Raw genomic sequence first — 25,920 nt, forward strand, 5'->3', positions numbered from 1 at the left:
ATGTAAGAATGCCTGAAGGGCATGCAGGGCCAGAACTGTGGCCTCTCAGCTCACATTCTACAGGAGGGAGACTGTCACCCAGCAACCACAAACACACAGCGGCATCAGGGGAAGAGGAGGACTGAGTGCAAATAAGCTAGTGTGATGTGAGGAGTGAGGGGCTGGCTGGTGGTCAGGGGTGGGAGGTGGTCAGATGGCAGCCAAGGCCAGAAGATGTAAGATTTCCCTGTGCAGGGAGGAGTCTGGGCTTCAGAACAGTCAAGGTAATTCTACTGATGCACGAGCAGGGAGCACGGGTATTAAAGATGAACCTCCACCGATGAGTGGAGAGGCATCCCATAGCTCAGAGCAAGCAGCGGGGTAACACAGAGAGATTACCGAGGTCTAGGCTGTGGGATTTGTTCTTGATACATTTTCGAGAAAATTGATATGGGGTGATGGTTTAAAAGATACCAAAATTTAGGGTACTGGTAAGTGACATCTACTGAGGCAAGGAAATCCAGATGGAAGTTGGAGGCAGACAGGAGTCGAGAGGTGCCTACTCTACAACCACATGGCCATGAGCAGCTGGACAGGGTCTGGAACTCGGAAGAGGTGAACTAGAAATGCCCGGGGGGTGGGGAGGTGGGAGGAAGGAATGGCAGAGGGACACGGCTCCCAGAGGTACAGTTGATGAGGCAAGCACGATCCCCAGAAGCCACTAGCCACTGCACAGTGCTCAGAACCTGGGATGGCACCGCTTCCTGCGAGAAGGCCATGGGCTCAGAAAACTCTCCCAAGGCTCACCACTCATGTCAAGGAAGCAACTGCTCGCCGTGCCCTGCTCTGTGGAGGGCTTCTCTGCCTGGAACCCTAGGCTGTCTTTAGCTCATGTCTTGCCGTGGCTTCACGCCCCCTGCAGGCCACTCCCCTCTCTCCTCAGCCATGTCCCTCTCTTTCACTGACTGGCACAGGACCCTTCTCTGTTGGACTCAGGTGCAAAGTTCTGTCCAGCTCGAATGAAAAAAAACAGCAACGTTCAAAGACCTATGGGTCTCTTCCTAGCTTCTGCACAGGATATGAAGACTTGCCCTGGAGAAAAACTGACAAAGCTGTCCTTTCACTCGACGTGACCAGCTACGGAGAATTTCTCGAAGTAAAGGAAAACGTCATGGAGGGAAAACCCCACAGAACAGCTTGCATCTAACTAGCAAGACGGAAAATAACGTCATAGGTGATATTCTAACTTTTCTATGACATCACATAAAAACAGATAAGTGCAGTGGAAAATAAAGTTTATTTCTGGATATACTGCATTAAAACATATATACAATATTTATTCACAATATCATAATGCAAAAATATAATTCTTTCCTGTAAAAGTTAATTACTTAGACTAATTACATGATATATTAGGTTTTCAGTATTAGATTCTCAAAACAAAACAAATCAGCCAATTTATCATACAAAATAAATACAACAGCATCACTGTAGTGTAGAAAAATGAAAGTTACCAAAACATAAGTTGCAAAATTGACTTTCCACAAAGTGTATTCTGGTTAATCTTTTCCAAGGGCTTCACCGAACAGCTGAACGGCAATGCTCCTGCCTTCGTCTGTCTGGATGACGAGCAGCCCTTTAAACTTGCCTGCCGACTTTGGCTTGAAGTGCACAGGGATGTGGATGTAATGCCGGGCTCTGAAACAGAGAGAAGGCGGCAGGTGACACGGCAGCAGCAAGCGACGCCCAGTCTGCTCAGTGGCTGGCACAGGGTTAGACGAGGGTACCGGCCTGCTAGTGGGCTGCTCACATTTATTTCTACGTCTTTGATGGCATTCTTTAGTAAGAAGTGGCACCAAGGGGAGAAAAACCTAACATCTGATTAATGTATATATATACACATATATGTATACACATATATTTCTTGCTATCTAATAAAAACAGAAAAAGGGAAATAAGAGGCTCACCCCCCTTCACACAGAGAACTGTATTTTATCTGCAAAAAGCAGGTGGCATGTATATGACAGAAGGTTTTAGAATGCTCCAAATATCCCCACTTCATTTGCTCCACAGCAAAGAACATTAACACATGTTGCATTTCTGTCATTAACGATGTTTTTCTTGAAAATTCAGAAAACTTTCCTTGAAAATCTTCCTGAATTTTTACATTCAGATTATATAGAGTCAATTAATGACTGCCTTGTTAAAAAAAAAAAATCTATCTTGGAGGCTTAAAAAATCCTGATTGTGTCATAAAGCAGAGAGGCAGAGACGGAGAGGAGGGAGGAGAGACAGAATATTATCTTTCGTCTTCTGGTTCATTTTTCCAATGCCTGCAGCAGCTGGGGCTGAGCCAGAAGCAGTAACTCCATCCTGTCTCGGACACAGGTGACCAGTACTCAGATACCAGGGTCACCGTCTGCTGCTTTCCCACGAGAGAAGCTGGACTGAAAGAGTAGCAGCTGGGATTTGAACCAACGCTCTAATTTAGGACACAGGCATCCAAGTAGTAGTTTAACCCACTGCACCAAAATACCCAATGGGGGCTTTATTTTGTTCAGAAAGACAAAATAACTTGATTGCTACGGTGCATGAGACCACATACACTTTGCGTGCTGCCCATGTGACATCATCAGTGAGTCTCAATCATGTGGAATCCCGCACCCACTGGAGAGAGCCACTGACTACTGTCAAACTAGAACTGGGACCACATTAGTCAGAAAATCTGATTTCGTTGTTTTTCAAAGTCGGTAATTTCCTTTCTACACAGCTGTTATTAAAGGGACTAAAACAAGAAGCACTGATATGACACGGATTTCTGCCACAATCTACAGTGCTGAGGAAACCGGCAATGCAGACCAGCCTCCCGGGAGCTCAGGAAGACGGCGAGCGTCAGGATCTGCTACCACGTCTGGATATCAGAACATCAGACGGCGCACATCTCGCACGCCCCCCAGGAGTCCCAGCTGTCAGCACCAGCAGCACCTCCACTTCAGACACAGGGAAAACGAGGCTCAGGGAGGCTAAAGGGACGACAGGTTTCTAGAGAAACTCCTTGTTGAATTTACACTCCGTGCCTTTCGGTCAGTCTCCTGGGAACAAAAGGAGGTCGTGTCCTCCGGCGATGTGCTCGACAGTCCCCAGCAGCAGGAGGAGACAGAAGGCTCTCCATCAGGGCAACTTCCCAGCCTCCAGAGAAGCTATGCGTCAGTCATTAGCAGTTTGCAGAGCAGTCCAAATTTTCAGACTAGACCATGTTTCTAGGCTAGTCTCCTAATGCTAACGTGTCAGATCTTACAGTCATTAAAGGGTTTAAATGATCAAAAATGAAGTTAAAAATCTTCAGCGTGCAGCCCAACAGAATCCCACTGTCAAATTCTAAGTAACAGTAACAACCCAGCTTAAGATTTCAAACTAAGCGTTCATCACAAAGAGGAAATTAGCAAGGATAAAAAAACAGACCCATATGAACAATACATGGTTTTTTTAAGACTACCGACTGCGAAAAACAACAAAATTTTTCCAATGAACGTGGCAAAGTTTTCGTCTCCATTAGTGAAAAAATTAAATGCTCATTATTAACATTCCAGGGAAAATAACATGGGATGTAGGGGTTATTCTAGAAGTTAGTCACTAGATAATTGATGTGTCTGAAAAAAATCACACGCTAGGTGCAAACACCAGGGGAGGACCCTGTCAGAGCCACTCCGGATGCACAGGGACTATTTCCCGCAGACTCCTTAACCTCCTTGGTGACTGGCCAGAATGCCCAGGCTTACAGAAGCTAAGGATGTGAACAACGGGGGAAGGCTGTCGCATGCAACAGAGCAGACTCCCAGCTCACACTCCCAAGAGATCAATCCTGCCCACGGATGATAACATTGACAGTAAACTCACCTCAAAGAATATTTGGAATGTTTGATGTAGAATGGGTCTCTGGGACTTAAAAACTTCAGCTGGAATTTAACAAGAAATACTTTATGAAGCCACGCAAACTGGACACAGTAATATGTAAAACAAAAAAAAAATACTACATGCATTTCTTTACACATATTTTTATAAATTTAAATACAGTCACAAAACTAAGTAAGAACAATCGCTCACGTAAGGAAAATACATTAAAGGGATTTTTAACATAAATTCGTTCTGATTTTGACTAAAGTAAGCATTATCTGGAAATATGTCTAAAAGTTCAGAAAATGGAGAGGAAAAAAGTTCAAAAACATGTATGAAAAATGTTTCAGGCACAAGATCATGAACTTTTAATGAGTTTGTTGTCAAAAACAGTATTAGAGCACTTGAAAATTAACACATTATTACAACTTAAACTAGACAACACTTCTGTGTACCAAAGGTTACACAGCAATACCAACTGATTGTGCCGATTTTTCCCAAAACCCACATTTTTGTTTCCAACTTACCGAGTGTGTAATAAAAGAATTATTTCGTAAATTGACTTTTATTGTTCTTGATTCTCCAACTCTGGTTGGCAGAAATTCATACGCGTCTTCTGGGGCATAGACCCCACGGTGGGTCGTATCAGGCTGCCTGCTCAGGCAATAGGGGTAAAGGTTAACCATTTAAATGTAAAGTGCTTTTACATGTTAAATGATGCAGTATTGCTGCAATCTGTGTTTTGTCTCACAATTTATCTTAAAGAAATAGTTCCGTCACGGCCCCTTGTCCACTGCAGGGCCACTCGTGCACAGAAGGAGGGGTGAGGCGCCTCTCCCTGCCTCCTGCCTCTGATACAGTCTACCCTCCTTCATTTCACCTGGACTCCCCCACACTGAGGTTCTGGGCTGCTCCACGCTGTTAGCTCCTTTGCAAGCCTGTTAGCAACATCTAGTGAAGACAGAAACTTCAACGGCCTCTCTGGGTCCCCCATGCTCCTTTCTACAGCCACGCCCACCTGGAAGTCTCATCCCCGCTCCCACTGTCTGTCCCTGCTCTCCAAGGGTTGGCCTCCCCGTGGCCTAACCATTCCCGGGCACTCTGCCAGGAAACCCTCCTCTACCTCCACTATTCACTCATGACACAATCATTTCTTCGCCATCCTGTCTTGGAGAGCCATTAGCTGGGAGCTGCCATGAAATCCTGATCTCTCTCAGGTTCCAAGTCTGTCACTGTCTTCATAATTCTTAAGATGGTTTTACTCCTGGACAACGGAAAACACAGATGCTGACTCCTGTAATCATTATCTAGTCTCCCCCATCTCTAGTCAGTCCATACTAAGCAGAAGGTACAATCCTCCCATCTGACCACATCCTTGTGCGACCTCCCCTCACACTGCGCCAGGCTCCAGCTGCGCTCGGAACCTCTCTGGGCATCATGTGGCTCCACAGGAGCCAACAATCTCCACTGCCCAGTCTTGTTGCTGCTGGAAACCTCGCACGGCCATTCCCACTCACCCTCCTCAACAGGGCCAGGGAAGTGTTTCCCACCTGTCGCACACCAAGCTGCCCCTGCCATGGTTTGCCACATTTCTCATTTCCTACCCTACAATGCGACGCCTGGACTCACGAGGCTCCTCCTCCAAGGGAGGCCGCAGAAGCAGGGCCAGGGCAGGCCTGTATACCTAACCCGGCTGAGCCTCAGTGGGTGAAGGCTGGCATGGAGAGGACTGTGGGCACAGCATACTCTTTCAAGGGTTATCACCGTTTCCAAAATGTGTTATTTGCTACTATGAGAAAACGAGAGACAAAATTTATCTTAAATTCAACAAGTATTCGGCATGTATGAGTATTTTGTCCCCAAGTGATTTCTTCTAGAATTAAATTAGACCTAAATGCTAATTAGGATTACTAGAAACATTTTCATTGGATGGGATAAGTATTTTCATTAAAGCTGTAAAAGCTTTATAAGATTTATAAGATTTATACTTTAGGGCCCAGTGTGATAGCTTGGTGGCTAGATCCTTGCCTTGGATCCACCAGGATCCCATGTGGGCACTGGTTTGTATCCTGGCTGCTCCACTTCCCAGCCACTTTCCCTGCTTGTGGCCTGGGAAAGCAGCAGAGGATGGACCAAAGCCTTGGGACCCTGCACCCGTGTGGGAGACCTGGAAGAAGCTCCTGGTGTCTGGCTTCGGATTGGTGGAGCTCTGGCCATTTTGACCATTTGGGGAGTGAACCAGCAGATGGAAGATCTTTTTTCCTCTCTCTCCTTCTCTGTAAATCTACCTTTCCAATAAAAATAAATAAGTCTTCAAAAAAATGTATAAAGTTTTAAAAGATAAATGCATAATTAAAATTCATATCTTTAATTATATTTGTAAAATATTTGTTTGAAAGGCAGAGTGATTGGAGGGGTGGACAAAGACAGAGAGATCTTCTATCTGCTGGCTCCCTCTGAGGTCAGGAGCAAGGAACTCCATCCAGATACCCAACGTGGCCGCAGGAACCCCAGTACCCGCACCAGGCTTGCTGCTTCGCCGGCACACTGGCAGGGAGCTGAGTCAGAAGCAGAGGAGCAGGGACTTGAACTATCATGCTAACATGAGATGTGACATTCCAAGGGGTGGATTGGTCCACTGTGCCACAATGCTCAGCACATACATTTTAGTTCCTAATAATCTATTTTCACACACTGAAGGTAGGAACAAACAACAATTACTTTCCAAAAACTACTGCGCAGCTTATCTTAAACGCGTTTATCCTGTGATTGATCCAACAAGAAATGAAAATATTTGTCCTCAGAAATGCACCAATAATTACACCCATACCACTTTCAGACTGGCCTCAAATTATAAGATGCACATCGGTAACTAGGAGAACAAAAAGTGACATGTTCATACAGAATGAAACTACAGATGCATTCAGTAATACACATGGATGCCGAAGAAATTGTGCTCAAGGAAGGCAGCCACAAAGAATACATAAAGTACATTAAAGTCAAGCAAACTGGAGGAGTTCGGTCCTTGGGCTCTGGGGCAACTGACGCTCCTTGCAGTGTGGCTACTGTGGGGGGTGCCCCTGCCGGGTCGGACCCAATGCGGGGGACTCACGCCAAAGACACTGCCACAAGGCAGTGAACGAGTCCTCGGCCTCCCCCAGGACCCAAGAGAGCTCTTCCCTCAGGGTAAGTCCGCCATGAGGGAACTTGGGAACTGGGTGGAAATTCCTAGCTCTGCCCAGCTGCTAAGACCATGCGGCTGGGGGAGTTTGGGAGGAGTTCGGTCCTTGGGCTCTGGGGCAACTGACGCTCCTTGCAGTGTGGCTACTGTGGGGGGTGCCCCTGCCGGGTCGGACCCAATGCGGGGGGACTCACGCCAAAGACACTGCCACAAGGCAGTGAACGAGTCCTCGGCCTCCCCCAGGACCCAAGAGAGCTCTTCCCTCAGGGTAAGTCCGCCATGAGGGAACTTGGGAACTGGGTGGAAATTCCTAGCTCCGCCCAGCTGCTAAGACCATGCGGCTGGGGGAGTTTGGGAGGAGTTCGGTCCTTGGGCTCTGGGGCAACTGACGCTCCTTGCAGTGTGGCTACTGTGGGGGGTGCCCCTGCCGGGTCGGACCCAATGCGGGGGACTCACGCCAAAGACACTGCCACAAGGCAGTGAACGAGTCCTCGGCCTCCCCCAGGGCGGCCAGTGCACCACATGGTGCCAGGCATTGCCTGCTGGCCGCCCGGAAGGGCAAACTCTGGGGTTTTCAAGATATGTAGTTGCTGCCTGGGGTCACTCATGACTAAGACTAGGTTGAGTGTAGGTGCAAAGTGAATTTTCGGGTATTCTCAGTGACAGGGTCATGAAAGATTTAAGCAGGCAAGGGGACCAAGACCTAATGGTTTGGGGGAAGTGTCCAGAAGATAATTTTAGTAAGACAGATGCAACAGCTCAATTATGAATACAGAGATGGGATATTAGTATAGAACATCACTGATCACCACATACTAGCCCACACCGAAGCTATGGATGGGGGCCTCTTTGGCAGTGTTGGGTACCATTGCCCGACTGAGTGTTGGAGGTGTGGAGTGGTCACATTTGGCAGGATCAAGACACTCTCCAGCACACAAGAGAACTTGGGCTGGGGGTAGGCTCTGTGGGGTTGTGTGGGCCCAACCCTTTGGAATACAAGTCCCCCGGGTTAGTTCCCAAGCTGGGGTTGCAATGGTCTAAGCTAGGTGTGACCACGCCATCTGCCATCACTCATGGGTAAAGGAATCCACAACAGTCAGGGTAGGTCAAGGCAGCAGCACCCAAATGTGCATCTTTAAACAAGATGTGGGGTGGGCCGGGCTGCCACTGGAAGGGGGCAGAATGGGCAGGGCTGAACAAACCTTAACTCACAAGTAACAACAGAAATCAGGTTGGAGCACAGCTCATGCCAGGTAGGTCCTTGCACATACTGATCTGTGTGAGGCAGAGGCACTAAGCCACAGCATCCAAGGGGCCAGGACAAGTGAGGGGCTCTGCCAAGCGGAGACAGAACAACCACCGGCCTACACCTGCTCTATGGCAGGGCAGAGGCCCGGTTGGGGAAATAACGGGACACCCTAGCTGGGTTGAGTTTCCCACCAAGGAGCGCATGGGCTGGAACTGAGGCTACATTCTGATCAGGATACGATCGTAATCTCACTTGGCACAATTGTGGACTGGGATGGGAAGCACCAAGCCAGGCCAAATTCCAACACCATCTGGTGCTCTGGAGGACCAGGGAGGGTTGTGTGACAGACTAGGTTAGGTCTCAGCCCTTACTGAACCATGTGTGAGCTGGGTAGGGGTATGGAAGAGCCATGGATGGGTTGAAATATCCAACAACAAGAACCAGCTTGGGTCGGAGGCCAGGCAGGAAAAGCCACTGTTCCTCCTAGGATAGCAGGCGAACTGAGTAGTGCCGGCTCATGGACCCACTGGTATGCGCGAAAACTGGCATTGGGAGAGGTTCTGGTGGAGGAGCCTGGGCAACTTCTCTGGCAGGACACAGTCCCATGCAGGTAAGCGCAAGAAGCACAATAGGGAACAACCCAGAACAGGCAATGAAAATTATCCCACTGGCATACACATGGCATGGGTTGGGGGCAGACCAGCCTGAATCTGTTCACATTACCTTCTGGTGAATCCGAGCACCAGAACAGAGTGTGGGCCGAGCCAGGTTCGGTTGCAACACATACCAGTACACAACAAGTAATGCCAAGGTGAGATGAGCCGTACCAGATGTGGCTGCAGCACACAAACAGCACATGTGACAATCAGGGAGGAGGCAAAGCCAACAGGGGAACGTGGGCACCCCTGCTGGATAACTACTTCCATTGGAAAGTGTGAATGCGGATGGGGGCAGTTCAGACTAGGCAGGGCTATAGCACCTGTGGGCCTCACGGTGAGCTGACTGTTCTGACTGGTGCAAGTTAAAATTAGAGTGGGTTGAGGGGTGTTTGGGCTTAGCCACAGCGTTAACTGGCAGAGGCTGGTACTAGGAGCCAATTCTGACAAGTCAAATGCCAAAACTACCTGGAGACTGCATACTCTGGGAGTGGGTGTGGCCTAGTAGGGAAATAGTGGGCACCTCCCTCAGGGTTACCACCCTCACTGGACAGCATGAAACCCAGGCTAGGAGCAGGGGTGGCTTGACAGAAAGGCACCTGCCAGTGGGTGTATGGGCTGGATAATAGGTTGGTTGGGTTGAACCAGGCTTCAATGTCCATTGACGTGTGCGAGAGCTAATTGGGATGTGGGACAGACTGGACAAGCCTGCAGTGCATACTGGCAAGCATGGGAACCAGGGTAGGGGGCAGAACTGGTAGGGGTTTTGGGGAGTCGCCCCAACTAGGCTGTAGCTCCAACTGGTTTGCATGAAGACCGAGTATGAAGTGGGTAGAATCGAGCTGGACTACAACACCCATTGGTTCACAAGGAAGACAGGGCTGGAAGCCGAACGGACCCAGCAATCGCAACGACCAGCATATGCATAAGCTAATTGGTGTGACAACAGTGTTGGAGTCTGTACTAGCAAACTCACTCAAGAATCAGATCTGGGATCAACTCAGATGAAGTTTCTTTGGATATTTCTCGAACTGAACTGCTGATCTTGGAACCCCAACCATCAAGAGACTGTCAGCCAGTAGACTCTGAATAGGTTTCATTACGGTTGGGACGGAGAGATTGGCAGCAATCCAGAACTGATGAACTATCAAAACTGTATGAGCAGGACCCTTGGAGCGCGCCTCATGTTGGGGATCGGGGATGGGTGGGAGGTAGGGTGGGGCTTTCCCCTTTGTTACTCCCCTAACCCTAGATACATGGCAAAATGATTATATTAGTGTGGAAACAATGATATTACCCACTTTCAAAAAAAGAAAAAAAAAAGAAAATTCAAGAAAAAAAAAAAAAAAAAGTCAAGCAAACTGACCTAAGACATCAGAGAACAAGTCTGGACTGCACAGGGACACAGGAGATCCCGGGGTGTCAGTGAAGTGCATTCACAGGCTGCCCTCCACACACAGAATCCTGGGGTGTCAGTGAAGTGCACGCACAGGATGCCCCCCAAACACAGAGTCCTGGGGTGTCACTGAGTGCACTCACAGGCTGCCCCCCACACACAGAGTCCTGGGGTGTCACAGACTGCCCCCCCAGACACAGAGTCCTGGGGTGTCAGTGAAGTGTGCGCACAGGCTGCCCCCCAAACACAGAGTCCTGGGGTGTCACTGAGTGCACTCACAGGCTGCCCCCCAGAGTCCTGGGGTATCAGCGAAGTGCACTTACAGGCTGCCCCCCCAGACACAGAGTCCTGGGGTGTCAGCGAAGTGCACGCACAGGATGCCCCCCCAAACACAGAGTCCTGGGGTGTCAGTGAAGTGCACTCACAGGCTGCCCCCCAGACACAGAGTCCTGGGGTGTCAGTGAAGTGTGCGCACAGGCTGCCCCCCTGAGCATTTCAGCGTCTGTGACTACACCTCCAGAAGCAGGGGAAGGATTCATTCAATCAAAGCGCGTACCCAGGAAGGAGAGCAGACGTCACCGACTGAGCCCGTCTTCGGGGTGTAGGCACGGCGTCGATTTTAACCAGAGTATCCGCAGAAGCACACGCATTTTCAGACACGTTTTCTGCTCTGGTGCTCTGCATTGAAAAAAAAAATGACCACACTGGAGTAGGAAAAACGAACATCAACTTTTTACCTATTTTAATTCTATCATTTCTTTTAAAAATTTTTTTAAAGGAAATTTCAGCTTTCCAAGTCCCATAAATTGCAAGCCATACTTCTTCTGCATACTGTCTGATCTCTTGAAATATCGTATACAGAACATCAAACAGGTTTGTGTGTCGCAAGAACACTAGCGCAAACAGATCTCAAACATACAAATTAAGAGACAAAAAAGGTCCAATTGGGTTATGCAATGAAATTAGTAAAAGAACACAGGGGAATATTTTGCATTTTCAGTAAATATTTTTTAATTCTCCCAATATTCTTTTTCTTTTTTGTCTTTAAAGATTGATTTATTTCACTTGAAAGAGTTATAAAGATAGAGACATCTTCCATCTGCGAGTCACTCCCTAAATGAGCACAACAGGCAGAGCTGATCTGAAGTCGGGAGTCGGGAGTTTCCTTGGGGTTTCCCACTCGGGCACAGGGACCCAAGGCTTTGGGCCATACGCTGCTGTATTCCGCAGTCATCAGCAGGAAGCTGGATCTGAAGTGGAGCAGCAGGGACTAGAACCGGTACCCACATGGAATGCCAGCACCATAAGCAGAGGATCACCCTTCTATGCCACCATGCCAACCTCCTCCTGGTCTTTTTAATAGGCACAATAATTTACTTACACCCCAAGCAATACTCACTTGTCCAGAGAGCTGAAATCTCAACGTGTGGCTCATGTGGGGCTCTTTAACAGGGTGACATTCAACATCCCAAAACTGGGCATAACACCCTCTATCCCTGGGCAAAAACGTGACAGAGACCTGTGAAACACAGGGCAGGAGAAATTCAGACACTGAGCATCTCACGCATGCAGTCGGCTCACCAATCCAAAGCTTCGGCATGAAAAAAACTGGAACAACTAGTGATCATTGGCTGGCTTTCGTACTAAATGAAAAACAATTTGAATGTTTCCATGCATTTGCTACTATACTAAATCCAAAGTACATTTTTCAAAGATTTATCATTTTTTTTTTTATGGCAAAGGTAGAGATATACAGAAAGAAGACAAAAAAAAAAAAAAACCTGTTCACTGGTTCACTCCCCAAGGGACCGCAATGACCGGAGCTGAGTTCATACGGGATCCCAACAGATGCAAGGTAAGGATTTAGCCACTAGGCTATCACGCCAGGCCCACAAAGTACATTTTTATGACTTTATAAACTACATTCTTCAAAATGAAAAGCAGATTATTTTTGGAGGCAAAAGAAACTGTCAAGGCCTGGTGCGGCAGCCTAGTGGCTAAAGTCCTCACCTTGCACGCACCAGGATCCCATATGGGCGCTGGTTCTAATCCCAGCGGTCCCAGCTTCCCATCCTGCTCCCTGCTTATGGTCTGAGAAAACAGTCGAGGATGGCCCAGGAGGGCCTTGGGAACCTGCACTCATGTGGGAGACCCAGAAGAGCTCCTGGGTCCTGGCTTTGAATTGGTGCAGCACCGGCCGTTGCGCTCACTTGGGAGTGAATCATCGGACAGAAGATCTTCCTCTCTGTCTCTCCTCCTCTCTGTACGTCTGCCTTTACAATAAAAATAAATAAATCTTAAAAAAAAAAAAAACCAAACCAGAAAAGGAAAGAAAGATACTGTCAAAATGTACTAGAGCATACTGGAGCGGCCAGGCACAGGGTCTGCATGAGGAGGGTCCCACCGCAGGAAGGCAGTCCATTCGGTCGTGCCAATGGCGAGACCCCTCAACAGCCACACAGGAAGAGGAAGCTGTGCAGAGTGATTATGGAGGAGGGCGGGTGGTAACGGGCAGAACAAGAGGAGCTTCCCAGACACAAACCCAACTCACGTTACGGTTAACGTGAGAATGCCGGCGAGGGCGGCTGCCCTGGTCACATATACATGATCTGCATTTGTACAATCTGTTTAAAAGCTCAGTAATGAAAACACTGCAGTATTTAAAAATAGCACTTGGTAATACTTACCAGTGCGGAGTCTACGTTTTTTTGTTTTGTATGAAGATCTATTTATTTATTTTTTAAGATTTATTTTTATTATTTTTTCATTGGAAAGGCGGATATACAGAGAGGAGAGACAGAGAGGAAGATCTTCCGTCTGATGATTCACTCCCCAAGTGACCGCAACGGCCGATGCTATGCCGATCCAAAGCCAGGAGCCTCTTCCGGGTCTCCCACGCGGGTGCAGGTTCCCAAAGCTTTGGGCCGTCCTCGACTGACTGCTTTCCCAGGCCACAGGCAGGGAGCTGGAAGGGAAGCGGGGCTGCTGGGATTAGAACCGGCGCCCATATGGGATCCCGGGCGTGCAAGGCGAGGACCTTTAACCACTTGCGCCACCGCGCCGGGCCCCATACCAATATTTTCTTACAAAGCCACAAAAGTAGAAACAGGCCAGTTATCAAAATTAAAATTACTTGTACATCAAGGCACACCATCATAAAATCAAAAAAATGCTGTCTCACGCAATGGAAGAAAGTGGTTTGAAATCAAAGATTTGACGAAGGACTTGTATCCACAATATGCTAAAAACTCTTATAGCACAATAAAATAAGATGACTCCGTTTTTAAATGGAGCCAATGTTTTTCAAGTAGGTTCTGCCAAAGAGGATATATAGGTGGCCAGAGAGCACATGGAAAGAGAATTACTGGTCATCAGTGAAACTGATCAAAACTAGTTGAGATGTCAGTTCACACACACTGAGTTATATGTTTTGTTGTTGTTGTTGTTTTTAAACTAACTGTTGGAATGGACATGGGACTCCTATGTGTTACTGGTGAGAATGCCACATAGGGTGGCTCCTGCAGAAAGCTTTGACGGTTCCTCAGCTAAGTATAGAATTACTGCATGAGCCAGCAATCCCACTTCTGGGGGTGTACCTAAAAGCTTGTAGTGGCTATTCAAATAAAACCTTGCGCAAACATTTCATAGCAATGTTATTTTATAGTAGCCAAAAAATTTAAGAGATAGCTTCAATTCCGTAATGAACAGATACAACAAAATGTGGTATAACCATACAATGAAATATTTGCCATAAAATGGAATGAAGTGGGCCTGCCCCATGGCCTAGTGTAGCAGTTAAAGTCCTCACTTTGAATGCTCACTTGGGGAGTGAATCATCGGACGGAAGATCTTCCTCTCTGTCTCTCCTCTCTGTATATCCACCTTTCCAATGAAAAAATAATAAAAATAAATCTTAAAAAAAAAAAAAAAAAGAAAATATTGGTATCATACCTAAAAAAAACCCAATGCTTAGCCTAAGGTCATGTTTTTTCTGCTAAGTTCACCCTCTAGTGTGTTTCAAAATTTTCTGCTCTTACAACGCAGGGTCCATTTTCTGGGTTTTTTTTTTCCTGAGTAAGCAAGGGTTCACACTTCATTCTTTTGCATATGAATATCTAAGTTGTCTCAGTACCATTTATTTGAAAAATATTTGTTTCCTATTAAACTGTCTTGGTGTCCTTCTTAAAAAACAAACCACCACTATCACCACCATCACCAACTGGTCATACATTTGATAGTTTATTCTGTGACTAAATATCATTCCATGTCTGTTGTATCTTGTGCATCTATCCTATGTCAACACCATTGTTATATATACATATACATATAAAGCTTTTATCCAAAAGCTTTATAATAATTTTTAAATGAGATGTTTAGATTCTACTACTTCATTATCTTTTTTCTTTTTTAGAAAGATTTAAAGAGGGAGAGACAGAGAAAGACGTTGTTCATCCACTGGTTCACTCCTCAGCCTGCAACAGCGAGGGCAGAGCAAGGATGAGGCTAGTAGCCTGGAGTTTCCTCCAGGCGTCCCACATGAGTAGCAGGGGCCCGAGCCCTTGGATCATTTTCTACTGCTTTTTCCAGGACATCAGCATGGTGCTGGGTCAGAAGTTGAGCAGCCAGAACACCAAACAGCTCCTACATAGGATCCGAGTGCTGCTGCAGACGGCTTTAGCACCATACCACACTGCCACCCCTACTGCTTTGTCTACTTCGTTCTCTTTCAAGATTGTTTTGGTTATCCTCGGTCCCTTGTGTACCTGAATGAATCATAGGATCACCTTGTCAATTTCAACATGCAACAACAACAAAAATAACAATTCAGCGGGGGTTCTGACTGGGACTGTGTGGGCCTACGGGTCGAGTCGGGTTCAGGACTGTCTCCACACATCTGGTCTCTCAACCTACAGATTAGGGTGCCTTTCCTGCAGGCCTTCCTTATTCTGCAAATCCTCCTGCTACGTCAAACTGTTCTGGACCAATGTGTCCTATTGTGCTGCTTTGCTTCTCCTATGGTTTGGAAAATGGAATAAACTACACTTGTAGAACTATGTATGTGTCTTTCTAAAAATGTAGAAACTGTGTATACAATCAGTCCAAGTTTATCAGCTATACTCTGGAGCTTATTAGAAGTCTGAAAGTCTGAATAAGTGGGTCTATGTCATCTGTACTACAGTTTAAATGAGTTTCAACAGTTAGATTGAAAAAGTATGGTAGTGAGGCCCAGGGATGCTGAGCGTCACGTACAGACACCCACGGCGGATGTCAGGCCTGACGATGAATCCAGACTTCAGAGGGTTATGTGCCGAAGGGGTCTGTCCACAAAGATAATTCAACCGACGAGGCCACAGGCATTGAGTTGCCTTTTGGCAGTGATAAGCTTTTCCAGGTCTGCCTGGTAGACAAAACGCTCATTTGGATCAATGAACTACGCCACATGCACAGACGCGGCCTTCATCACCAAGCGTGGTGTGGAGACTTTTGGTTGAGTGCAGGGTGAGTATGCGGCCTCATACTGAGGCAGGTTGTTTGTCTTGTGGGAAGACTGGCTCTAGGCGCAGCACTGGTCTAGGTGAAACAGACGTAATTGGCTGGAGCTCAATAAAGCATTACCAGATGGTTAACAGTGTGTTTTTAACAACTGCCTCTGGGGGCCGGGGAGGCGGGGAGAAAAGTCGGAACTCACCTTTTGAATTCCATGGCTTTCCAGTACACCAGAGATAGGAGAGCATCTGAATGCTGTATAAGTAGCTCTAAAAACATCTCCACTTTCATCAACTCCCTGCAAAGAAATTATTTAAACAATCCACTCAAGACATCCAAGGTGACAGATAAAGCCCCAGCCTCCCAGCTGAGCTCTGCAGTCCAGCATGCTACCCTCTACCGCAGCTATGACCTCCCTGGACCACGCTCCTCGTAACATCTAACAGCTGTCGCTTCCTTGCAGACCCTGAGGACACTGGGAAGCACATTTCCACCCCGTGCCCTCTCCTCCCCCTCCCCACCAGGCAGCACCATCTGTTTAGGTCCCTGTGGTAGAGCCAGCGACCACCTTTGCCACATTTTATTAGTATTCTGCTTCAAAACTGTTATTCTCACACCAAAAACAAGGCAGAGAGGCCAGAGTTTTGTAAGCAATACAACTGCCAGGCCCGCTCAGGCCAGTGCCAGCAGCAGGGACTCCCACAACACTGGGCGAGCCTCAAGGCCCCCACAGGTCCCAGCTCCCAGCGGCTGAAGGCACCACAGTTCTCTGAACGTGGAAAGAAAGTGGGTATGCAAACCCATCACTTTGTGAATAAAAATACTTCCAAGTAAAATAAACACAGCTTGTTCCAAAATAAGGCTGTTTCAGATAAAAATCAGAGCCAGGAGTCAGAATGAAAAGGAAGCAGTACGTATTTCACGCAGATTGTCTAATGTGCCTTTCGGAATCACCTGGGATCACTCCCACCTACACAGAAAACCAAGTAAATGACCTGGAAGAGCAGGCAGCCCAGTGAAACCAGCCCATGCCCACACTCCAACTCTTAAACATCTTGGCTAAAGTTTAAACACTAAAACAGATATACCGGAGGAAACCATCACCGACCTTGACATAAGGTGGAGCGAAAGATGACAGGTGCCACTTCACGTCTGTGGGGCCATGGTTCTCAAGTTCCACACAGCTCTCTAAAAGGAAGAAAAAAAAAATCACACACTTCATTGCCATCTGCCTAACAGAGGGCCACTCACCAGACCTCTGCCATACCCACCGCTGTAGCACAGAGGTCCCTGTGGGAGATAACAGTGCTTTCAGAAACAGCCAGGCATGGCAGATCTTCTGTTTTGGATTCTGTTCTGAGCATGATGCACAGACACTGAAGGTTGAACAAGAAAAGAACTGGGGCCCGGCAGCGTGGCCTAGCAGCTAAAGTCCTCGCCTTGAACGCCCCGGGATCCCATATGGGCGCCGGTTCTAATCCCTGGCAGCTCCACTTCCCATCCAGCTCCCTGCTTGTGGCCTGGAAAAGCAGTCAAGGATGGCCCACAGCTTCTGGACCCTGCACCCATGTGGGAAGAGGTTCCTGGTTCCCGGCTTCGGATCAGCATAGCATCGGCCGTTGCGCTCACTTGGGGTGTGAATCATCGGATGGAAGATCTTCCTCTCTGTCTCTCCTCCTCTCTGTATATCTGACTTTGTAACAAAAATGAATAAATCTTAAAAAAAAAAAAAAAGAACTGACATTTTGAAGGAATTACAGGCTGAGGTGCAGACAAGGAACTGTAAGTGACATGGGGACAAGGGAGCCCAGGAGGCACACTGCTGTAGTGGTGCGGCTGAAGAATGACACACAGGGCGCCCAGCACCAGCCACCGAGAGCAGCCTGGCAGTGAAGCAGGCAGGCCCATAGGGTCGTGAAGAGCCCACCTGCCTTGAAGATGGGCTCCAGAGGCCTGAGTGTTGGACTAGGTGGGCAGGTAGGAAAGAGAAGTGGAATCAAACAACAGATGGCAGATGGTGGTGCCACTTAGCAGTGTGGGTGAGGCCAGAGGTGAAGCAGGCTTTGGCACATCACACCTGACACACCAGCACATGGAACAGAAGGCTCTGGGATGCACTTGTCTGAGCTCCAGGCCAGGCCAGAGAGCACACCAGGATTCAGAGTTACAGATGGCCGTCAATCATCCACAGGCCAGAAGGGGAGACACAGGTGAATCCAGAGGAGAACCAGTACAGCAACATGAGAAGAAGCAGGGGCACTGGGACCACAGAGGCTGTAAGAAGGCACTTTCGAGAGAGTTCAAATAAACAAAGGCAACTAAAGGGGGCCGTGGTTCCAGCAGAATGAAGCTCCTTCATGGCTTGGACAGGAGCCAGTCCAGGGTAAGGTTGTAACACCAGCTCAAGCAGCCTGAGGAGTGAAGGCAGGAGCAGGACTCTTTCATCAGCAGGGTTAGCAGCAAAGGCGCAGCCTCAGGAAGGGAAGATGCGAAAGCACATATTGCTTCAATTGTCAAGGCAGAGGCTTGGGTGTGCTGATGTGAGAAAGCAATGACTGCAAATGGAAACCACGAGTGAGAAGGGACCAGAGGAAGCTCTGAGTCCCAGGTTCCAAACACAAGGCTTTATCTGTGACGGAAAGTCACTGAATCCCATGGCTTCTCTGTCATCCTGGCCAGGGCAAAGTCAGGAGCAGCGGAGAAGGAGCAGAGCTCCAACAAGGCAGAAGGGGACACCCCTGGGGAGGGTGTGGACACACAGGGAGGAGGGATACAGAAAAACCCATGGTGAGATTCATGGCTATGAACCCATCAGCAAGACAGTGCCATTCTGTCCAGCGGTCTCCTGCTGCTAGGACACAGAGGTGCACAGTCTGACTGCAGGAATGTGGAGGGAGTGTGTGAGACAGTGACATTAAATGACAGAGAAGAGCGCCACAGCAGTTGGAGGAGGCAGCAGGGATGGCAGGGCCAGGAGACTGAAGGTCACAACGAGGTCAGAGGGCTGTCCAACAACCCCCAGACCAGAGTAATGGAGAAGAGGGTGATGCTTTTAGGAAGCACTGGCGAAACTGACAGGTTCCACCTGCTCTGCGACTGGAAAGACAAACACAGAGAGAAAAGCAAGAAACAGGGAGGAGATGGGGGAGACGTTCGGACAGAAAATAGATGGAAACAGAAAAATTACCTCAGGGCTTCTGAAGGACAGATTAGCAAAGCAGAAAACTCCTTACAGCACAGGCCTTTTACAAATATTCCTAAATACATGAATTGATGTGTTCTCAAAGCCTCAGTGGATGGCGTTCGCTACGACAGGAAAATGACAGAGCCAGGCTCCATCACACCCTCTCTTGTTCATGCACAACTTACTAACAACTCCAGTGAGAGATCTGGATGCTCAGACCACCACATATTCCTGGGGTATAATCACTAAATTTAAGATCGTTTGATCTCAAATGCAGCCCATCATCGCGGTTATTTGGATTGTCTTCAGGACGGGGGGAAATGTGTGCCGATCGTGAATTCACTGATAACGGAGCACTGCATTCCACGTGTCAGTAAACTTTTGAGCCACGTGACTCTGTGATACAATACCTGAAGTTTTACCAGGTTCTGTTGTAGGAAAAGTAACAGTCTTATTTCTTATTTCAACTTTTGTGGAAGGTGGTTTTGTCACTGGCTTTACCAGATGACTGATTGGAGGCTCTGATGCTGAGGTAAGAATTTCTAATGTGCTGGAGGTGGCCAGACGTGGCAGAAGCTCTTCCTGAGTCAGATCTTCTCGAATCTGAACTTTGACAATTTTCTGAAATGAGATGGATAAAGACATATGACATAAATATTGCTGACATTTTAAAGAGCTTCCTCCAGGTCATCGTTGTGGGTGAAGGCGGCCCAAGGACTTCATCCATCCTTTCCTGCTTTGCCAGGTCATAAACAGGAAGCAGGATTGGAAGTGGAGCAGCCAGGAGCACTTATGGGATGCTGGGACCACAGGTGGAGGCTCAGCTTACTACTCCATGGCTCTGGCCTCAGCAACTCCAAACGAAATGCTAATGAATTTAGAGTGTTTCATTCAGATCTTGAACCAAGGTCAATCTCTCTGACCCTGTATCTTCCTCACCTACCACAACTTTTTTTCTTTACAAGAAATTTTTGCCGATTAGCAATAGCTTCTACGCCCTGTTCTCCATTTGCCTCATTCCCTAAGAGAGGTCATTAATAGCAAAATTCTACACTAAGTGCGGTAACTAAATCATTCAAACAGAGCTGGAAAAAAAAAAAACCCAAATAGTTTCACATGGTTTCTGAAATATAAGTACTGATAAGAATCATGCCACAAATGAAGAGAACAGACACTCAAAACAACATTGAAAACGTACCTTCTGCCCATCGTCGCAGTGTACATAGATCAAACCACTCCATGGGAACATCGACTGTTTTGTAGATAACGAAGCATTAGGACTCACAAGAATTTGTAGCTTACTCCTTAAAAAAAAAACAAAAAAAGAATTTAACAATATAAACCAAGGACATTCTGTACTTTAACAGCAATAATCACAAGAGCTATACAAATTGTTCTGCTGGTAACCAACGATTTCCTCACTGCTCAGAAACAGCAGGGAATACCAGCTGCCCCCCACGCGGCCACGCACTGTGGCTGCACACAAGGTCCCCGCAGGGGCTAACCATGAAATGAACCAAGGAACCAACAGCAAAACTGACGTCAAAATAAATTGACACAGAAACATCACTCCAAGATCAGAAATAAATACTGGAGAAAAAATTATTGGTAGTACCAAAGCTCCAAAGCACTGTGTAATTGAGCATGATAAAGTCACAATACAAAGAGAAGGCAGAGAGGAGGAGGAAGCTGAAAGAAAAGGTGCGGGTTGGGAGATGCGGAGAAGAAATGAAGGAAGCCGTGTCTAGTTAGCCAGTAGTTCTGTACTCGGTGTTCTCTTCAAGAACCACAGAATTCCAGTGAAAATTTAAACACAGGCAATCTGATCAAATTTGTGACTCAAAAAATGGCAGAAAATGCCAAAAATGGCAGGGCAGAATTTTCACTGATAACAGTAACAGAGGAAACTTAAAAAGCGCTATATGGGAAGAGTTATTTGTGATAAACCTAGTCCATCACACCCTGTCATTTCAACCATTAGCTGAAAAGGAAACGCTGCACTCCTTGTACCTCCACTGACTGCTGCGGTCCCAGCAACACTGACCTAGTACTGCTGCTGACCTAACGTGGGCTCATAGGCGCAGGACGCCCCAACATGCACACTCAGCATATGCCTAAGTAAATGAGCCTTCACATTCTCTTGCAAAGCTGCTCGTCTCTAATCTGAAGCAACTTCCACAAGTGGGCACTCCATGCTGACTCACAGTGCCTGGAAAGCTAAGGAGCTGTGGCTTTTTCTCCTACTAGGGACCCAGCTATGTATCCAGCTGTGTCCTCCCCTCTGTGAGAATACACTTCTTCCCTTTAGAAATTTATTTATTTATTGGAAAGTCAGAGTTTGAGAGGCGAGACACAGACACACACAAAGGTTCACTCCCCATATGGCAACAACAGCCAAGGCTCAGCCAGGTGAAAACGAGGAGCTACCTCTGGACCTTCCCAGATGTGTAGGGTCCCAAGCAGTTGCACCATCCCATTCTGCTTCCCCAGGTCATTAGCAGGAGAGCAGAGCAGAGTGGAGTGGCTAGGACTTGAACCAGCACCTATGCAGGATGTGAGTGGTACAGGAAATGGCTTTACCTGCTATGCCAATGCTTGCCCCGGTAGCAAAATATTCTACACAGAAAATGGGAAGCCAGGTTATGGCTCAAACACATTATAAGTGAGAAAATTTAATCTGAGAAGCATCCTTCAGACAAAACCAGCAGAGTGCAATCCAAACCAAGGAAATGCAATGCTTAATTATTGAGGCTGTAGAGCCAACGTGATGTGATGGGCCCATCACAACAGGATGATCTACATGTTAATTTCTGCCTTGGAATGAATGTTAAGGAATAGCTTTTCTCTGGACTATTATGTTCTGTTAAAGCAGTGATCATACTTTGCCGTTTTAAAGAAAGTATTATCTGGATTTGTGAGGAATTAGTTTATGAAGATTACATAATTTTTTAAGTTTTTAATGTATAATTAGAATAATGGAACAAATTGTGTCTGTTTCCTGTACTCTTCCACATCAGATAAGTTCTGCAGAGAAAGGTTAGGGTGAAAAGGGAAGGGAAAAGCTCTAAAGATATTATATCTTGAATTTTATTAGTGTTTATTGTCTACCAAAATTAATGTAAATTAATGATTTACTTGAACAGCATCTGAATATTTTACTATTTGGGACAGAGTAATTTGATTTTTATTGCCTATAGATGAACAGGATGCTTGCTGGAATTAAGAAGAAATGGATAAGGCAAAATAATAACTAGGGTGCTTGTGCTAAGATGCAGAAGCAATTGATGATTTTTAAGCCATAGTTGGTTTTTAAAGATAATAAATAAATAAGCTGGTACCTGTTTAATCCAACCCTGAATTGGAATATTTAATATGGATAATTCAACTTGAAAGTATTTGATAAAGGCAATTTCTTAATATTCAGGATGCTTGACATTTGGATTTGAAATAGCTGATACACCTCTGTATATTTTACTTGGATAGAAATCTTTTGATTGTTTTTTCTTGTGTGTATGTTATTTATTTAGCGTAGAAAATAAAGCTAACTTTCTGGAAAAGTTAACTGTGTAACTGTGTGGACAGAAGGGAGGGTCAGCCAGTGCTCTGGGGTCTTCTCCTCTGGGGACACTCTGTCCCTTCACCTTCCTGGGTCACAGCCTAACAAGCTACGTGCGTGACGTTCTTCACTAACGGGTGTGAGTCTTGGAGACTCTCATTCCATAGAATCAAGCACAGCCTTTGAAGGGTCAGCACAGTACAAAACTGCAGTGGATAAATGAAAAGAACAGATTATGTGATCCTTCAAAAGGCACCACCATACAGGGCTGGCACTGTGGCACAGTGTTAAGTCAACGCCTGCAATACCAGCACACTATTGAAGGATGGCATTTGAGTCCCACCTGCTCTGTTTCTAATTCAGCTCCCTGCTTAGGTACCTGGGGAGACAGCAGAGGATGGCGCAACCGCTCCAACTTCTGCTCCCTACAGGGGAGACCCAGATGGAGCTCCAGGCGGTTGGTTTTGGTTCAGCCTAGCGCTGGCTTGCTGAGCTCATCTGGGAAGGTGAACCAGTCAATGACTCTCCTTTTCCCTGTCTCTATCGCACTCTTACTTTCAAATAAATAAAATGAACCTTACAGTGTCACAACAGTACCTAAATAACAACGCAAGAACACAGAAGTCACACTTACTCCGGGGCAATATGTCCGTGCTGTGGTGTGACCGTCAGGCAATGCGCTGGCCAATACAGCTCGAATTTCAGCAGCCTACCAGAACTGTTTACAATCTGAAAGCGTCCAGGGCTTGCCGTGTCACCTATTACATCAGAAAAACAGAATGTTACGTTTAAGAATAGCGAAAAAAAAAGTCACCAGATCATAAAAACAACTCTAAGAATCTAAATAACCATGCTGACACAGCGAGCGCATCACCTGCTCCCTGCTCTGCTCAGCCACAAGCAGCTCAAGTTTCTGAGAGGACGAGCCCACTCCTCCACCTGGAAATGACAGACACTGGGAGCACTGAACAGAGGGAACGGACATGTGAACGCTGTTACTGCCTGCTGGAAATCCTGGCAAGCAGGACGGTGCCAATTTGCTGGCACTGTGAGCCACTGATATCAGTATTAAAGATAACAAGAGCGACCCAGTGTGGTAGCCTAGTGGCAGGTTCCCATATGGGCGCTGCTTCCAATCCTGGCCATGCTCCCCATCCAGCTCCATGTTGTGCCTGGGGAAAGCAGTAGAGGATAGCCCAAAGCCTTAAGACCCAGAAGAAGCTCCTGCTTCAGATTGGCTCAGCTCCAGCTGTTGCGGCCACTTGGGGAGTGAATCAGCGGACAGAAGATCTTTCTATCTCTCCTCCTCTCTATATATGACTTTCCAATAAAAACAAATAGGGCCCAGCGGCCTAGTGGCCTAGTGGCTAAAGTCCTCGCCCTTGAATACGCTGGGATCCCATATGGACACTGGTTCTAATCCTGGCAGCTCCACTTCCCTTCCAGCTCCCTGCTGTGGCCTGGGAAAGCAGTCGAGGACGGCCCAAAGCCTTGGGACCCTGTACCTGTGTGGGAGACCTGGAAGAAGTTCCTGGCTTCGGATCGTCATAGCATTGGCCGTTGCGGTCACTTGGGGAGTGAATCATTGGACAGAAGATCTTCCTCTCTGTCTCTCCTCCTCTCTGTATATCTGACTTTCCAATAAATAAATAAATCTTAAAAATATATATATAACAAGAGGTCAAGTGCCCCAGTGAGTTCTTTGGGTGGGGATACATACAGGTCCTCTGTTGGGAGCCAGGAGCTCGGCTGAGAAATGTGACCACGGGATCACGACACAGCTTGAGGCAAAGTCTGAGTCAGGTCTCAGAGGTGGGAAAACCACCAGGAAATGTCGCCAAGGCCATCTGCCTACTGCAGCAGAGCCGGCGGGCAGAGAGCACACAGGTCCAATTTGCAGCATACACATGTGCCATGTCATGGCCGACATACTCACAAGCAGGAGGAGCTACTAAAACCAAGTGCTCAGGGTGGACAGTCCAGGTCTCCTCAGCAACTGACGAGTCTTGAGGCAGGGGAGCAGCTTGTGAGAGAAACGGGGAACCCTGAGGGCCTTTCACCGGTAACACATCCAAAGACACATTGCCACTGTGCTTTCCGCCAGCTCCTGGGTCACTCGGAAAATGGCTGAAAAATCAGCAAGTCAGACAGGGAAGTTAAAAAGCAATAAAAAGCCAGACTGTGTCACATGATTTTGATAATTGCTCATAAATCTAAAAGCAGTAAGTACATTATACTCCAAATATTTCTCAGTGAATAGAACCCTCAAAAATAACACAGTACAGAATAAGGTAAATATTAAAATAACCTTTAACTGAAACAATCCGTGGTTTTAAACTGTTCTTCCGGGTTGACTTTTGCATGTCATCTAAAATCTCTCAAAAGGTTTAATAAACAAAAACAGCTGGAATTACAAATTAAGAAAAACAAAACATTCTATTTAGCTTTATCAGTACGATAGGTGGCTTCACCATGCTGACACCAAAAACATTGAAAAGGAGCATCTTCTGGGCGAAATGCTACAGTAAATAATTTTGGAAGAATTTTGTTTCCATTACTTTGAAAGCATTTTCTCATTAGCCACAGATTCAGAAATTATAATTCAACCGAATTCTGCATTTTTTTTTTTACATGTGAGAACTCAAGAGAGATGTAAAAAGAGAAGCAGCTCATATCCACTGGTCCCCTTGCCAAATGCCCACCAGGTCAGGGGCAGGGACCTCGATGTAGGTCTCGCGTGTGGGCAGCAGGAACCCAGCCACGGGAGCCGTCACCCGCGACGTGGCCTTTCTGCAAGCAGCTGAAAGGCAGGTACCACTGCAGCCGGTATCAGACCCGGGCACTCCAGTGTGTGACATGGCATCTCAGAGCTTGACTAATTGCTTCTCCTTCAACTGAACTTCACTGGAGTACATGAGAAAACTTTAGTTTCACTGCATGGTGACCCAATTTTCCTACATTCAGTAGCTGATCATATAATTGTTTAAGTCCACGCTGACCGGACACAAAAATCGCTGTCTGATACTCATGCTGTCTTCACCCTCAAGACAGATCCTGCACTTTCCCCAAAACACAGAGGAAGGACCAGTCAGGAATCCGAAATGAAGGTTTTCAAGGTCAGTTTTTGGCTAAGAACCAATTCCTCACAATTTACATGACTTCAAGATAATTTTATATACACACATATGAACACACATATACACACTTGTCAATCTTTAATGTGCTGTTTGGATATCTTTGAAGAAAGATCAACATTAAAAGCATGGGAAAAATAAATGTTGGCATGAACTGGGGCACCAGGCTCAGGGCGGCGTGAAAGGAATTTTAGAACTAGGAGA

General features: G+C 46.8%; 1 protein-coding gene across 1 annotated transcript in view; it reads right to left on the reverse strand.

Annotated features, from left to right (window-relative positions):
- Positions 1–1,261: 1,261 nt before the first annotated feature.
- The window catches only part of CEP192 (centrosomal protein 192), a 101,273-nt gene continuing 76,614 nt past the window's right edge, over positions 1,262–25,920 (reverse strand). Inside the window, exons 36-46 of the mRNA XM_040994861.1 lie at positions 24,519–24,709; positions 23,217–23,340; positions 20,225–20,330; positions 19,437–19,647; positions 16,951–17,030; positions 16,045–16,140; positions 11,755–11,874; positions 10,912–11,033; positions 4,401–4,527; positions 3,877–3,935; positions 1,262–1,677 (exon numbers count right to left, since the gene is read on the reverse strand). Coding sequence (XP_040850795.1) covers positions 1,539–1,677; positions 3,877–3,935; positions 4,401–4,527; positions 10,912–11,033; positions 11,755–11,874; positions 16,045–16,140; positions 16,951–17,030; positions 19,437–19,647; positions 20,225–20,330; positions 23,217–23,340; positions 24,519–24,709 — 1,375 coding nt within the window. The 3' untranslated portion in view covers positions 1,262–1,538. The remainder of the gene's footprint in view (positions 1,678–3,876; positions 3,936–4,400; positions 4,528–10,911; positions 11,034–11,754; positions 11,875–16,044; positions 16,141–16,950; positions 17,031–19,436; positions 19,648–20,224; positions 20,331–23,216; positions 23,341–24,518; positions 24,710–25,920) is intronic.

Source organism: Ochotona curzoniae, unplaced genomic scaffold (genome assembly GCF_017591425.1).
Source record: "Ochotona curzoniae isolate NIBS_2020 unplaced genomic scaffold, NIBS_Ocur_1.0 contig_908, whole genome shotgun sequence".
Classification (NCBI taxonomy): Eukaryota; Metazoa; Chordata; class Mammalia; order Lagomorpha; family Ochotonidae; genus Ochotona; species Ochotona curzoniae.